We start from the raw sequence: 17,388 nt of genomic DNA, 5'->3' as shown, positions 1-17,388 counted from the left end.
CCTCCAATGTGTTAGGGGTTGAAGAAACTCCAGTCCAGTAGTTGTGTTATATGTTATCTTAACCACAGAGCAAAGAGTCCCTGTCAGGACACTGAGTACACTGGGGCTGTCTGCAGTCACATCCCAGGACATAGACATCCTGTCAGGGCTGGCAGGAAAGTAGCTTCTGTTGCTATAATGTTTTCATTGAGGTTCAGCTTATCTAATGTGTCTCTACCACCACTGATTAACAGTGGGCTGAACGGAAAACTGGTAACAGTGTTGAGGCATTAACTCTGACCTTTCTCCCCCTCCCCCCTCCTTGCCTCTCTTTTTGAACCTCTGTTTTGCTGCCCCACACCCAATTACATTTCTATTTTTCTATAGGATAATAAAGATAAGGTGAAAAGCTGTTGACTGCCCTCCTCTCTCTCTCTCTCTCTCAAGCCCGTTGAATGTGTTCACTCGCTTATGAAAGCTTGACTCTAATTCGAAGGCCCTGACTGTATAGTATACCCAGCAAACAGGGGACGTCCTGAGGCCATTCGACAATGTTTCCACCATGTCCCTTAAGGGTTTCGGCGCGACGTTATCCCTCTGACGTTCTGAGAACATTCTAAGAATATTGCGTAATGGTCCCAAGGGAACATTATCTGGGGGACCTTTGTCTGGTTCCCTGTAAGTTCCAAGGACTTCATAGAGGACCATGTCAGGACCTTTATAGGATGTTCTCAGGATGTTTACATTTTACTAGTCCTTAGGACGTCGCGTGAAGTTGGGAATGTTCTCTGGGGGACCTTTTTCTAGTTCTCGGTTTGTCCCGGGGACATCCCCAAAGACGTTTTTAGGACGTTCTTGGGACATTGTATCATGGTCCCCTGGAGGTTTTGTCTAGTTCCCGGTTGGTCCCTGGGACGTCCCCAAGGATGTTTTTAGGACGTTCTTGTTACGTTGTGTTATTGTGCCCAGGAAGCTCCCCTGATTGTCCCAGGTGTCCCAAACCATCATAAGTAAAATAATGAAATGGTATCAGGGTTAAGGTAAGTAGTACGCTGTTCAACTAAAATAGTGTAAAGATATTGAATCAAATGACAATATGATTACATTTGAAATGATCACTTAGTACTGACTATGTACCCCAATATGATTTAGGGTATGCTGATCTTTCTGCTGCGCCACAAAGTCCCCTACACATTCATTACCTATAATACATCTCTGCAAAATAATGACATCTGCACTGCTATTTAAATGATCAGTTAATCTGACTATTCTCTCATTTACTTATTTCAACAATTTGAGTTTTACTATACTTGGTGGGGAATATTATTCTGTTTTAATGTTAGCCCTGAATTACTATGTAAATATAATAGTTTGTGTTCAGTGTATTTTTAACAGAGCTAAGATTGACATTGAAGTGCAAAGTGTAAGAATTGGCCTACAGGTGAAATCAGTCATTGGTACAGACATGGTGGCAAAATCGTCCTTAAAACGTCCTTGGGGACGTCCCCAGGACAAACCGGGAACTACACAAAACCTCCAGGAGACCATGACACAACGTCCCAAGAACGTCCTAAAAACGTCCTCAGGGACGTCCCCGGGACCAACCGGGAACTAGACAGACCCATTTTGTGACGTCCCGTGGACATCCTACCTACTTATTATTGTTTGCAGGGTAGTGTCGTTGCACAAAGGGCCCAGTGGTTCACTCTTGTTAAGCCTCTCGTCAATATAAAGTTAATTTGTGAAGAGGGGAATGGGGAGGGAAAGATTTCCTTTCACGAGTCAGTCAAATGTTCCCATCCAATTTTACATTGGAAATACAGAAAAACTAGGAACCACAGTCAATTTCAAGTGGCACTCTCAGTGTTTGGCTAAATTAAGTATTCATTTCTCAGAAAATCTGCATCATCGCTTCGTAAGATTTCAGATTTTCTGAGAACGAATGCTTCATTCAAACGTGCTCTATGAAAGTTAAAGAAGCCTTGTTGAAAGCAGCACACCATGGATTTGGACCTGCTTTGACAGCCCTGGGTGCACACGTTGCATGTACTTTTTGGGTAGTTGATATTCTATCGGCGTTTCAAAGTAACTGATGGTTGCCCACAACCAGCGGTGCTCTTTGAGTGTTTAATTTTTAGAGCCTAATTGATATTAACCCTCCGAACACATTTTCTGCTGTTTGATCCTTTGCTCTCCTCGGCCTGGGCTCATTTGCGCTGAGATGAAATAATGTGTTCTGAGACTGCAAGGTTATCATAGGTGTGTGTGCGCTATGTGTGTGCATGCGTGCGTCTACATAGAGGTGCAGGGGGGAATACATCTAGCCTAATTCAATTGCCTACCATGCTTTACTATGGAACAGTATAAAGAGAACATATGGCCTCAGATTCTGCACATCAGTCTAATCCACTATGACAAAGCTCATTTCTGAGACAAGGACGGAGACAAAGATTAACTCAGTGACGTGGTAATCCCAGCCCAAGTTGACTGGAATGTTGGGGTTAACTCTTCAGTACATCCCCGCCAGTCAATGTGACGGTCATGCCAATTCAGTGGCAGGGCCTGTGGGGAGGAGACTCGGAGAGAGACCAGGCAGGCTCCCCTCTGCCTGCCAGATCTTATAGAACTCAAAGCCCCGGATTCCCTTTGATCCCATCTTTGATGTGTAGTCAACAATAGCGCTCATAACTGGCAACCTACCGGTCGGGCCAGAGCTTGCTTTTCTTTCACCTCACATCCTCGGCTCACTGTTGGATAGAGAAAAGCAGCTGGCATTGTGTAAGTTGACCCCAGTGACACAGGCTGGGTTCCAGAGAGGTACACCTGTTGTGGCTAACATGTGGTGGAGCCATCGTTCCATTCTAAGCCTGGTGAGTGGAGGAAAACCCTGTTGAGACAGTAGTCTGGCTAGGGAGAATAACTCTCTGAGGCAAAGACGCTCGATGCCTGGTGTGTGTGTGTTTTTATCTCTCAGAGCTGCCTCACACCTCTGCAGTTTCTCTAGCAAACTTCCCCAGCCCATACGGTTATGCAAATGTACTCCTGCTAGCATATGGTGAGACAGGAGGAGCAGTAAAAGATAAACTGGTGGCAGTAGCATGCAAATGTCTCATTACTCCACTCTGAAAAGTCCAATTTAAACCGCACTACAGTATTTTATTGTTTATCTTAGGAAATCCATGTTATCAAATGTCAAGTGCATCAACCTGTGAAATTGCATTTTGCTAGTGTACCAGTACAAAGCTTGGAAAATAAAATCAGGCTTTTGAACTTAACAAAATAACTACCCCCATTCTCTCCTCTCCACACACACCCCACCCCCCTCAGGCTTTATTCAAGACTCGGAGACGCTCTAACCACATGTGTTTGGGTCCTTTTGATGATTTCAGAAAACACACAAGCCGAGTTGGCAGAAATGGGAGGAACTGAGCATATCATTTTGGATGAGGATGAATAGTGTTGGTTGTAAAGCCGTGCGGGGCTCAACCCAACAAACATCCCTCTATGGGTGCTGTTGTCATACAAGGAACCAGTCCGGCTCTGGCAAACACAACTCAGTAACATTTTACAGTACCCCCATAAAGCCTTTATACCAGCTATGCAACATTCACAAAGCCTTTATGAATGCATACATAAGGGAGGATACAGTAAAGTGTTACTGTAAGGGTGGATGGTAGGCCCCTTACTTGCCCTGGATGGTTCAGGCTGTCTGACTGGTATTTGTGAGCAAGGAGAGGCAGGAAGTAGAATATCCAGTGCATGGTTTTTATTTTAAAGGAATAGTTCACCCAAATTACAAAATGACACATTGGTTTCCTTACCCTGTAAGCAGTCTATGTACAGGGTTTTACAGCAATCCATCCATTGGTTTAGTTTCCCTGGATATGGCTGGAACTGTGGCACAATTCCCATTCAAGCCATGGGACTGATATTGGCATTTTTCGCGCATAATGTTCAAATCATCTATAAGTGACATTGGTGAGCTTCACAATACATTTGAGATACTTTCGGATGATTTGGACATGACGCACGAAAAATGCACACTCTTGGCATTCTCTCAACCAGCTTCATGAGGAAATATTTTCCAACAGTCTTGAAGGAGTTTCCACATATGCTGAGCACTTGTTGGCTGCTTTTCCTTCACTCTGCGGTCCAACTCATCCCAAACCATCTCAATTGGGTTGAGGTCGGGTGATTTTGGAGGCCAGGTCATCTGATGCAGCACTCCATCAATCGCCTTCTTGGTCAAATAGCCCTTACACAGCCTGGAGGTGTGTTTTGGATCATTGTCCTTTTGAAAAACAAATGATAGTCCCACTAAGCCCAAACCAGATGGGATGGCGTATCGCTGCAGAATGCTGTGGTAGCCATGCTGGTTAAGTGTGCCTTCAATTCTAAATAAATCACAGACAGTGTCACCAGCAAAGCACCCCCACACCTCCTCCTCGTGCTTCACGGTGGGAACCACAGATGCAGAGATCATCCGTTCACCTATTCCGCATCACAAAGACATGGCAGTTGGAACCAAACATTTCAAATTTGGACTCAGACCAAAGGACAGATTTCCAACGGTCTAATGTCCATTGCTCGTGTTTCTTGGCCCAAGAAAGTCTCTTCTTCTTATTGGTGTCCTTTAGTAGTGGTTTCTTTGCCGCAATTCGACCATGAAAGCATGATTCACAGTCTCCTCTGAACAGTTGATGTTGAGATGTGTCTTTTACTTGAACTCTGTGAAGCATTTATTTGGGCTGCAATTTCTGAAGCTGGTAACTCTAATGAACTCATCCTCTGCAGCAGAGGTAACTCTGGGTCTTCCTTTCCTGTGGCGGTCCTCATGAGAGCCAGTTTCATCATAGCGCTTGATGGTTTTTGCGATTGCACTTGAAGAAACTTTCAAAGTTCTTCACATTCACACACACACAAGAAATTCCACATATTAACAAAGCACACCTGTTAATTGAAATGCATTCCAGGTGACTACCTCATGAAGCTGGTTGAGAGAATGCCAAGAGTGTGCAAAGCTGTCATCAAGGCAAAGGGTGGCTATTTTGAAGAATCTCAAATATATTTTGATTTGTTTAATACTTTTTTGGTTACTACATGATTCGATGTGTGCTATTTCATAGTTCCGATGTCTTCACTGTTATTCTACTATGTAGAAAATAGTAAAAATAAAGAAAAACCTTGAATGAGTAGGTGTGTCCAAACTTTTGACTGGTACTGTACATGTGCCACAATAGTAATCATGTCATTTATTTATATTTTTTACAAGCACCTTAATCTGCATGTGCACCAAAAAATCCTGTTGTTTTGACAAGTGTTAATTAATCACTCATATTGATTAGGGGGGAAATCAGGTTGCATGCGCTCTTGAAACTAACACAATTCAAAAACCACATGGAACCGGAAATATTGTGTATCACTCGTTAGAGGACAACATGCTGAAGACAACCAGCATTCTACTACGTCCTAAGACCACCAGCATGTATGACAAAAATCAGCGGTACAAAACCAATGATATTGATCTGTTTTAAGCAATCGATTTTGCGTCATTGTGATCACTATAAACGTTTATACTAACATCACTAACCAGAGGTAAAAAGGATGTGCAATTATCCTCAATTCGATGTGGTCAAAACATGAGGTTGTGTAACGTAGTAACACGCACAGTCCAAATAAATCATCATTTCAATTTAGGCTGATTGTGTACACATATTTCTCACTAGTTTAACCATTTACAGAGTTAAAACATTCTGTTATGCACAATTTAACCGGCCGCTCTAGAAAGAGCCCCATAGTGACTGTGCAGCAGCTCGTTCATTCGCCCTGCCTACTTAGTATAACCCATCAAGCCATTGTATTGATATTATTCTATTCATTCTTATTTCAGACCACAGTGTATGGACACTACAATTAGATAAATACAGCTTTATTGGACAACCTCACAGCTAAATATCGCACAGAAACCTGAACATTTATGCTAAACTGTAATCGAGATTAAAGACCAGTAAACTGAAGAACAGCCTCTCTCGCGTGTCTCCAGAGCACAATATCCATATCTTTGCCTACTCACACCAGTGATAATTCCCTGATGTTCTCACCCTCTTCAACACGCCATCACAATCCTGGAGTGATTGAAGGTTGCAAGTTCATTTGCAGCATGACCAATAGAGAAATCCTATCAGATTTTGGACCCAGTCCTATTGGACTCCTATGGGATTTTATCCTATAGCATTGCATTTTATAGGATTCCAATCATTATAATCCAATAGAATTCTGTTAGGATTTTCTATATGATTTTTTTTTATTGGAATCCTATAGGATTTTTTGAGTAGTGTCACGATCGTTGAACGGAGTAGACCAAGGCGCAGCGTTGAAGGCAAACATACTTTATTAACCAAAGTGATAAACACGAACAAAACAATAAACGATAACGTGACGTCCTAGGTTAAACACAACCAACACGGAACAAACCAAAAGGAACAAGATCCCACAACACCTGTGGGAACACAGCCTGTCTAAATATGGCTCCCAGTCAGAGACAACCAGCAACAGCTGACACTCGTTGCCTCTGATTGGGAACCACTCTGGCAAACATAGAAATACAAAGTTAGACTGTGAACATAGAACAAAACACATAGAATCTACACACCCTGGCTCAACATATAGAGTCCCCAGAGCCAGGGTGTGACAAGTAGGGTTGAGCCATGGGGTAAGTTGAACAAATGGTAAGTTGAGCAAATTGCAAGTTGAGGAAATTGAAGTGTTTTCTTCCCAGGCGTAACGCAAGGCATTATTACTGGGATATGAGGTAACAGGGCCTACGTTAAAAGTGTTTAAAAAAGTACAAAGTGTTTGGTGTTCGGCCTGTCTTAAAAGATGATTAAAAGATAAATGCGATTATGATTGTGTTTGGGAAATAAAGATGGACAAGGTTTTAAAAAGGTAGTTAAAAAAGTATTTATTTCAGTACAGACATTTGTAGTCCCGCGGCTCAATTTACCCCAAACCCAGGGAAAATTGTCCCAATGGACCACTTTTTGGACAAGCTATGTTTTCAAAACTAATGTTCACATGAATTCTGATTATTTACAGGGATACAAAACATCCTGAAATATGTAGATAACTTCGTTAGAAAGAATAATATTTCCCTTGACTAAGCGATGCTGAATGCAAAAAAATTGCTCAACTTATCCCACTCTCCCCTACTGTTATTTATCTTCAATGTTCAAGAATGATTTAGTTTAGATTACATAGCTAACACACTCAATGAAAATGAATGTTTGGTGAGGTGACCAAACAATTATATCAACATGTATACTGTGAAATGGGACTAGTGAGGAAGCACAGTTAGCTCTCTCACATTTACCCACAACTAACTTGTACATTGTGGTTAGCATTGAACTGAAGAGGCCAACAACTAAGTAATTAAACAATTGTCAAACTTTCATTCAAACACCTCTGTGTGCTGAGTGGGGGAGGGGGTCCTACCTTTTTGTTGGAGTTGTGGGCCGTAATGTTGGTCTGGTATGTCCAGCTGGCCTCTTGGTTTTGGTAGGTAACCAGCTCAGCGGTGGTATTGTAGGCAGTGACAAAGTCTTCGGCCCCGGCCTCTGTGGCAGGGAAGGTCCCTGGCACCCACTCGGGTGGCAGGACAAATTGACAGAATCCCAAGAGTGGCAGTAACACCACCACCGCTCCCCAAAGCATTCTGGCCATTCCGGCCCTAGAGAAAAGTGGAGAAGAAGGTCAGAGCAGGAGGCTAAAAATACACTTGTTGCTGAGAGAGTAGAGTAACACCTTCCCTGTGTTTGTCACATCCAAGTCTCCCTACTGCTTCTCTTCTCCTACTGCCTCTGTCGGTTCCTCAAATGCTGAGCTGCCACAGCCGGCTCCTTTTTTAAGTGGCTAGCAGTCTAACCCAGCCCACACTTTTCTGCAGCCTTCCCCTTTCCACTTTACAGCACTGCCTGCCTGCACACTTACTAACAGTAGGGGAGAGTGGGGTAAGTTGTTTCAAAGGGTTAGTTGAGCCACCCCTTGGGAAGATTTCAATTTCATACTCCTCGCATGCTCTCGCCTCGTCTCCTTCTCAAAACCCATTGGATAAGGTGGTCAGAGGGGCGGGACCTCTGGCGCTCTCATCCAATGGGTTTTGAGAAGGAGGCGAGGAGAGCGGATGCGAGGAGTGTGCAATTGAGATCTTCCCCTAGTTTCTAGGAAACCATACACAAAATGTTATCATGTGACCAAATATTTAGGAAGAGGTCATGGAGTCTGAAGGAAGAAACCACATGGAAAAAGTGTTAAGCAAGTTAGGTACCCAACATCTTTTTGCACAAAGTCAAATTAATGTATTATTATAGGTTTCATGATGCTTGTATCTAAACCAAAGTATATAGATACATTCGTTTTAAGATTGTTTTATACATCAGTTTGGGTCTCTATAAGCTACAATATGAGGTCCTAAACCTAGCATGAAAGTGCATCCTTGTGGCTGTGTGTGCCAATATAGTCAAAATGTTTGCCTTGGGGTTGAGCCAATGGCCACCATACCCCATACAAATTATGATTACATTTCGTCAGTTTTATGCATAGTATTTTTAGTTTTATGCATATGAACTCAAGATAGTACTTTTTCTGTTACATCATGGCCCTTGTATATTAACGTAAAACAAGCAGGGGTTGAGCTTCTTGAGAGTGGACAAGGAAGTGAGAGAAGGGAAGAAATCCATTTGAGCAGCAGAAAGGGATGAAAAAAAATAGACTGAATGACACTGACAAAAAAAGAACTAATGTGCCTGTGTGAAAGAGAGGCTATGATAGAGTAGCAGAGGTACACTGAGGTAGAGGTATTCTGATGACATGGAGTCTGAGCTTGCTGAACATATGAAGAATCTTGCGTAGCCTCAAATGCAGAGAACTTACGAATTGGCACATCAAAACAACATCCCTGTCCCAGACAACTGGTCAAGAAATGGAAGGGTAAGTGAAATTGAACAGAGAGCTCTATATCTCAATGTAGGCATACATTTATGATATACAATATACCACACCCCCATTCCATGAATTCAACTTTGACCTACCAGCACCATCACCTACTTATCCCAAGGCAGCTTAACTTTAGCCTGACAACTCCCAGTAAATTATTCCGCTGCTCTGTCGTTTGCTCCATACTGAAGTCTGAGAGTGCCATCATAGAACTAGTTTGTGGTCACGAGGGGCGTTGTAAAAAAAAGTCATCAGTGATTGGATAATCTCTAAGCAATCAAAGTATCAATGCCAATGATTAATTTTTGAACCGCCAAATTACCCATGCGTGTTCCCACTCTGGCCCAAACCATTGGTTTACTCAGATCCAGACTCATTGCAGAGAAGAAACTAACATCTGTGGGCGTGGGGTAGCGTTTGGCCGACGCAAGGAATCTGGGTAGCCAGGCAAGCTCAACTTACTCTCTCCTTATGCTCAACTTACCCCATACCTGGGGGCAAGCTATGTTTTCAAAAATGTTTAAATGAATTCTGATTATTTCCAGGTATACACAATATCCTAAAATGCACTGAACAAATGTCAGGAATTCGGCCGAGGCTGCCCCTCCTCCTTGCTCGGGCAGGTTTCGGCGTTCGTCGTCACCAGCTTACTAGCCACTACCGCTCCATTTATCATCACTCCATTTGTCTTGTCTTGTCTTGTCTTGTCAATCACACACACCTGGTACTCATTCCCTCATTAGTCTGTGTATAAGTGTTCCCTCTGCCCCCTTGTCCTTTGTGAGTGATTGTTCATTGTGAGAGTGAGTAGCTCGGTTGTATGTAGTATTCAGTAGCTAGCTTTACACTTAACTAACAGTAGCTACTAAGGGTAAGTTATAACCTACTTTTAATTTTATTTTTACACACTGGTAACCAGAGTCGTTCAAAAGGAATTCAAGTAATGGGTGACTAGTTAACGTTAGCTTGGCTCTCTCTGTCTGATTCATATCGTGGGAGGAGGGGTTGGTTCGTTGACAGAGAGCAATGGCTAGCTAATATGCTAACTATTCTAGCTAACTAACTGGCTGAATAAGTTGACGACGTACTCACTCAAACTGTCAAAACTTTACACAACATTAGACAAGGACACGAATGATCTGTTTAGCGTGTTAACACACTATTGGTAGTTTGTTGTAACCGAGTATTGGTACTAAACCGTGTTATTGGAAGCTAGCATGCTAGTTAGCTATGGTGCCCTAGGATACGGTGCCCTGGGCGGTTTTCACAGAAGAATACTGTACCAAGTTAACTAGCTGAATAAACTAAGTTAGTCTATTCCTAAAACATTGAACCGCTGTAGTTTACAACAATTATAATTTCTGAAGTGGAAGTTGGGAGAGTTATATTTGAGTGTTTCAGTGAAACGTGAGGGAGGCCCCGCTCTCTCGCTTTCCCAGATGTTTAGTTCATTTCATTCCGATCTCCTTTGCATTATTGTAGCCTTTTTCTGTAGCCTGTCAACTATGTTTATGTCTATCCCTGTTCTCTCCTCCCTGCACAGGCCATACAAACGCTTCACACCGCATGGCTGCTGCCACTCTAATCTGGTGGTCCCTGCAGGCACGACCCACTCCAGGTCTCCGGCAGCCTCTGGAACTGCCGTTCTGCGGCCAACAAGGCAGAGTTCATCTCAGCCTATGCTACCCTCCAGTCCCTCAACTTCTTGGCGCTGACGAAGACATGGATTACCACAGAAAACACTGCTACTCCTACTGCTCTTTCCTCGTCTGATCATGTGTTCTCGCATACCCCGAGAGCATCTGGTCAGCGCGGCGGTGGCACAGGAATCCTCATCTCTCCCAAATGGACATTCTCTCTTTCCCCCTGACCCATCTGTCTATCTCCTCATTTGAATTCCATGCTGTCACAGTAACTAGCCCATTCAAGATTAACATCCTTATCATTTATCGCCCTCCAGGTTCCCTTGGAGAGTTCATCAATGAGCTTGACGCCTTGATAAGTTCCTTTCCTGAGGATGGCTCACACCTCACAGTTCTGGGTGACTTTAACCTCCCTACGTCTGACTTTGACTCATTTCTCTCTGCCTCCTTCTTTCCACTCCTTTCCTCTTTTGACTTCACCCTCTCACCGTCCCCCCCTACTCACGAGGCAGGCAATACGCCTGACCTCATCTTTACTAGATTAGAGATTTTACTAATCTCACTGCAACTCCCCTCCAAGTCTCCGACCACTACTTTGTATCCTTTTCTCTCTCGCGCTCCTCCAACACTACTCACTCTGCCCCTACTCAGATGGTAATGTGCCGTCGCAACCTTCTCTCTCTCCTCTTCCATCCTATCATCTTCCCTCTGCTAAATCCTTCGCCCTCCGATCTCCTGATTCTGCCTCCTCTCCTCTCTTTCTGCATCTTTTGACTCTATGTCCCCTATCCTCCTGGCCGGCTCGGTCCTCCCCTCCTGCTCCGTGGCTTGACGACTCATTGCGAGCTCACAGAACAGGGCTCCAGGCAGCCGAGCGGAAATGGAGGAAAACTAGACTCCCTGCGGACCTGTCATCTTTTCACTCCCTCCTCTCTACATTCTCTTCCTGTTTCCGCTGCTAAAGACACTTTCTACCACTCTAAATTTCAAGCCTCTGCCTCTAACCCTAGGAAGCTCTTTGCCACCTTCTCCTCCCTGCTGAATCCTCCTCTACCTCCCTCTCTGTGGATGACTTCGTCAACCATTTTGAAAATATCCAATCCTCATTTATTAAGTCAAATGACACTGCTGGTCCTGCTCACACTGCCCTACCCTATGCTTTGACTTCTTTCTCCCTTCTCTCTCCAGATGAAATCTTGCGAATTGTGACGGCCGGCCGCCCAACAACCTGCCCTCTTGACCCTATCCCCTCCCTTCTCCAGACCATTTCCGGAGACCTTCTCCCTTACCTCACCTCGCTCATCAACTCATCCTTGACCGCTGGCCATGTCCCTTCCATCTTCAAGAGAGCGAGAGTTGCACCCCTCCTCAAAAAACCTACACTCAATCCCTTCGATGTCAACAACTACAGACCAGTATCCCTCCTTTCTTCTCTCTCCAACTCTTGAGCGTACCGTCTCTAGCCAACTCTCCTGCCATCTCTCTCAGAATGACCTTCTTGATCCAAACCAGTCAGGTTTCAAGACTGGTCATTCAACTGAGACTGCTCTTCTGTGTCACGGAGGCTCTCCGCACTGCTAAAGCTAACTCTCTCCTCTGCTCTTATCCTTCTAGACCTATCTGCTGCCTTTGATACTGTGAACCATCAGATCCCCCTCTCCGAGTTGGGCATCTCCGGCGCTGCTCACTCTTGGATTGCGTCCTACCTGACAGGTCGCTCCTACCAGGTGGCGTGGCGAAAATCTGTCTCCTCACCACTGGTGTCCCCCAGGGCTCAGTTCTAGGCCCCCTCCTATTCTCTCTATACACCAAGTCACTTGGCTCTGTCATATCCTCACATGGTCTCTCCTATCATTGCTATGCAGACGACACAATTAATTTTCTCCTTTCCCCCTTCTGATAACCAGGTGGCGAATCGCATGTCTGGCAGACATATCAGTGTGGATGTCGGATCACCACCTCAAGCTGAACCTCTGCAAGACTGAGCTGCTCTTCCTCCCTGGGAAGGACTGCCCGCTCCATGATCTTGCCATCACGGTTGACAACTCCATTGTGTCCTCCTCCCAGAGTGCAAAGAACCTTGGCGTGACCCTGGACAACACCCTGTTGTTCTCCGCTAACATTAAAGCGGTGACTCGATCCTGTAGGTTCATGCTCTACAACATTCGCAGAGTACGACCCTACCTTACACAGAAAGCGGCACAGGTCCTAATCCAGGCACTTGTCATCTCCCATCTGGATTACTGCAACTCGCTGTTGGCTGGGCTCCCTGCCTGTGCCATTAAACCCCTACAACTTATCCAGAACGCTGTAGCCCATCTGGTGTTCAACCTTCCCAAGTTCTCTCATGTCACCCCGCTCCTCCGCACACACCACTAGCTTCCAGTTGAGGCTTGCATCTACTACCATGGTGCTTGCCTACGGAGCTGTGAGGGGAACGGCACCTCCTTACCTTCAGGCTCTGATCAGACCCTACACCCAAACGAGGGCACTACGTTCATCCACCTCTGGCCTGCTAGCCCCCTTACCTCTACGGAAGCACAGTTCCCGCTCAGCCCAGTCAAAGCTATTCGCTGCTCTGGCACCCCAATGGTGGAACAAGCTCCCCCACAACGCCAGGACAGCGGAGTCACTGACCACCTTCCGAAGACACTTGAAACCCTACCTCTTTAAGGAATACCTGGAATAGTATAAAAGTAATCCCCCAATAAAAAAAAAAAAAAAAAAAGTGGTTGTCCCTCTGGCAATCATAAGTTGAATGCACCAATTTGTATGTCGCTCTGGATAAGAGCGTCTGCTAAATGTAGTAAGGTGGATTTTTTTTCCCTTGTGCTAGTTTCGTTTTGACGCTTGCTGCGCTTTATTCATGTACACTGAATAAACTCTGGATTTCGGTGATTTACCTCCTATGCCTGACTCTGTCATTCACACCTCATCACAACAAAAATATAAATACAACATGTAAAGTGTTGTATTCATCAGCTGAAATAAAACATCCCAGAAATGTTCCATACACACAAAAAGCGTATTTCTCTAATTTTCTGCACAAATGTGTTTACATCACAGTTAGTGAGCATTTCTCCTTTGCCAAGATAATCCATTCAACTGATAGGTGTGGCATATCAAGAAGCTGATTACCGTATTTTCCGCACTATAAGGCGCACCTTCAATGAATGGCCTATTTTAGAACTGTTTTCATATATAGGGCGCACCGGATTATAAAGCGCATAGAATAGAAGATACTGTAGTCAAACGTTTGACTGGGGTTGCGTTATGCATCCACTAGATGGAGCTGTGCTAAAAGGAATGTCAACAAAACAGTCAGATAAAGTCAAACTTTAAGCGTTCTGACAACTCCGTTCACTCCCATGGTAACATTGTTCAAATGTTAATGTGCATATTAACAATATCTCCCAGCCTTGCTCACTCTTCTCCCAAACGTGGAGGGGAACCTTTCCCTGATTCAGTAAACACGTAAAAGAAACCGTCTGATACCACTAAATCAAACGTTAGTGCATAACTCAACATTGTTCAGTTACATATAACACGTAAAGATCACTTTTTCAGTTCATTCCCTGTCCACGAACCCCTCGAATTCTTCTTCTTCAGTGTCCGAATTGAACAGTTGGGCGACTACGGCATCCAACCTGCCCGGCTCCCTCTCGTCATTATCCGAGTCAGTGTCGCTGCTGTTGCCTGGCAGTTCAGAGATTATTCCTGCCTTCGTGAAAGCTTTGACCACAGTTGAGACCGATATATCAGCCCAGGCATCCACGATCCATTGGCAGATAGTGGCGTAAGTCGCCCGGCGCTGTCTCCCCGTCTTGGTGAACGTGTGTTCGCCTTCTGTCATCCACTGCTCCCACGCAGCTCGCAGTCTAGCTTTGAACGCCCTGTTGACACCAATATCTAGCGGCTGGAGTTCTTTAGTTAATCCACCCGGAATGACGGCAAGCTCCGAATTAGTTTGCTTCACTTGTTTTTTGACAGCATCGGTGATATGGGCGCGCATTGAGTCGTAAGATCAATAGGGACGGAGCTGTGTGGAAAAAGCCACCCGGTCTCTTGACGTAAATTTCTCTCAGCCACTCACTCATATTTTCCTCATCCATCCAGCTTTGATGACGACGCCGGCTGGAAAGTTTTCTTTTGGCAAGGTCTTCCTCTTGAAAATAATCATGGGTGGAAGTTTCTGGCCATTAGCCTGGCAGGCGAGAACTACAGTGAAGGATGACTTCTCATTCCCTGTGGTGCGTACAGACACCGTACTGGTCCCCGTTTTCTCCACAGTGCGGTTCACGGGAATATCAAAGGTGAGTGGAACCTCGTCCATGTTGGTGATGTGCTCTGGCCGGATCTTCTTTTCAGTGATCTTCTTTTTGCAGTATGCGCGGAAAGTGACCAGCTTTTCTTGGTAATCTTTTGGCAGTTGCTGCGAGATGGTAGTTCGATGGAGAGATTACGTCTTTTCATAAAACGAAAGCACCAAGAAGGACCGCCTCAAAATTCATCGATTGTCATGTCCCGTGCTAGCGCTGTTACCTTCATTCGAATAGTGACTGTAGAGACGCTTCTACTTGCTGCTCTCTGTTCAACAACCCACTGTTCAAGTTTGTCCTCTAACTGTGGCCATCTCGCTTTGTTCCCTCGGAAACTCTGTTTAGTCTTCTTTACTTGGCGCAGGTCATCTTCTTGCTTCCTCCACTTCCGTACCATTGATTAATTAATGTTGAATTCTCTCGCTACTGCTCTATTCCCATATTCTACTGCATGACCGACAGCCTTGAGCTTGAACTCTGCGTCGTAAGCGTGTCTCTTGAAAGGTGCCATTTTGGGGTCTTTATACACACACAAGTGGTGTGGGACTATTCCCCCTCAGGAGACTGAAAAGATTTGGCATGGGTCCTCAGATCCTCAAAAGATTCTACAGCTGCACCATCGAGAGCATCCTGACTGGTTGCATCACCGCCTGGTATGGCAACTGCTTGGCCTCCGACCGCAAGGCACTACAGAGGGTAGTGCGTACGGCCCAGTACATCACTGGGGCCAAGCGGAAAATACGGTAAACACAGGTGCACCTTGCTGGGGACAATAATGCCACTCTAAAATGTGAAGATTTGTCACACAACAGTTTTGTCTACCATAAGTCACCTCCAACATCATTTTAGAGAATTTGGCAGTATGTCCAACCGGCCTCACAACCGCAAACCACGTTTAACCACGATAGCCCAGGACCTCCACATCCGGCTTCTTCACCTGCGGGATCGTCTGAGATCAGCCACCCGGACAGCTGATGAAACTGTGGGTTTGCACAACCAAATAATTTCTGCACAAACCGTCTCAGGGAAGCTTGTTGTCCTCACCAGGGTCTTGACCTGACTGCAGTGGGTAACCGACATCAGTGGGCAAATGCTCACCTTCGATGGCCACTGGCACGCTGGAGAAGTGTGCTCTTCATGGATGAATCCCGGTTTCAACTTTACCGGGCAGATGGCAGACAACGTTGTGTGGGCGAGGGGTTTGCTGATGTCAACGTGCCCCATGGTGGCGGTGGGGTTATGGTATGGGCAGGCATAAGCTACGGACAACGAACACCATTGCATTTTATCGATGGCAATATGAATGCAGAGAGATACCGTGACGAGATCCTGAGGCCCATTGTCATGCCGTTCATCTGCCGCCATCACCTAGATGAAAAAAAATGCATGGATCAAATACTTGTTCTCCCCACTGTATATATGTAGACTATTTAGTGCCAAAAACAAGGGGTTAAATACATGGGAAAAAATTTTTTCCTGATCTTTCTTATATCTCTCAGATATAGGACAGACACTCCAGAACAAACTTAATTTCGATTTTTTTTGGGGTGGGGGAACTATCTGTTGTTCCATGTAGTGAATCGGTTATTCAATGCGTTTGTATGGGTAAATAGCAGTAACGCCAAATAAAAATGCTCATCAAATTAGCTACAGACAACGAACACAATTGCATTTTAGCGATGGCAATTTGAATGCAGAGAGATACCGTGACGAGATCCTGAGGCCCATTGTCATGCCGTTCATCCACCGCCGTCACCTCATGTTTCAGCATGATAATCCACGGCACCATGTCGCAAGGATATGTACACAATTCATGGAAGCTGAAAATGTCCCAGTTCTTCCATGAATCTGTTATCAATGCGTTTGTATGGGCTAATAGCAGTATGTGCCAAATGTTCATCAAATTATTTTGTTATATATTTTTTGATACTTCAAGAGGTCTTCAAATTCAAAATCAAATAGCTAAATGGTCCTTGGTATGACCTTCTTAAAACAATTCCATATAGCTTAGTAGAACCCCACCCCCTCCCCCGGCTTAGACGGGGCTTAAGCTCTATTTGCACGGGACTAGTATTACTAGAGAACGTTGGTTATGTATTTATTACCCCTGAATGTCCGTTATTCTAGAGGACGATTTGGACGGGATTAATTTTTTCCAAACTGCCCCCTGTAATTCTCCTGTCTATCTATCTATCTATCTATCTATCTATCTATCTATCTATCTATCTATCTATCTATCTATCTATCTATCTATCTATCTATCTATCTATCTATCTATCTATCTATCTATCTATCTATCTATCTATCTATCTATCTATCTATCTATCTATCTATCTATCTATCTATCTATCTATCTATCTACAGTGGGGAAAAAAAGTATTTAGTCAGCCACCAATTGTGCAAGTTCTCCCACTTAAAAAGATGAGAGAGGCCTGTAATTTTCATCATAGGTACAC

The 17,388-nt window shown here is 44.5% G+C and overlaps 1 protein-coding gene across 1 annotated transcript in view; it reads right to left on the bottom strand.

The window, feature by feature from the left end:
• LOC121567975 (angiotensin-converting enzyme-like) overlaps nt 1-7,857 on the bottom strand; it is a 39,744-nt gene extending 31,887 nt beyond the window's left edge. The window contains exon 1 of the mRNA XM_041878408.2: nt 7,471-7,857. Within this exon, the coding sequence (XP_041734342.1) occupies nt 7,471-7,698 (228 nt within the window). The 5' untranslated portion in view covers nt 7,699-7,857. The remainder of the gene's footprint in view (nt 1-7,470) is intronic.
• Between the last annotated feature and the right edge of the window lie 9,531 nt (nt 7,858-17,388).

Source organism: Coregonus clupeaformis, chromosome 1 (genome assembly GCF_020615455.1).
Source record: "Coregonus clupeaformis isolate EN_2021a chromosome 1, ASM2061545v1, whole genome shotgun sequence".
In the NCBI taxonomy this organism is placed as follows: Eukaryota; Metazoa; Chordata; class Actinopteri; order Salmoniformes; family Salmonidae; genus Coregonus; species Coregonus clupeaformis.
Note: the sequence above shows the minus strand (reverse complement) of the source record. Positions and strands in the feature narration are given on the sequence as shown.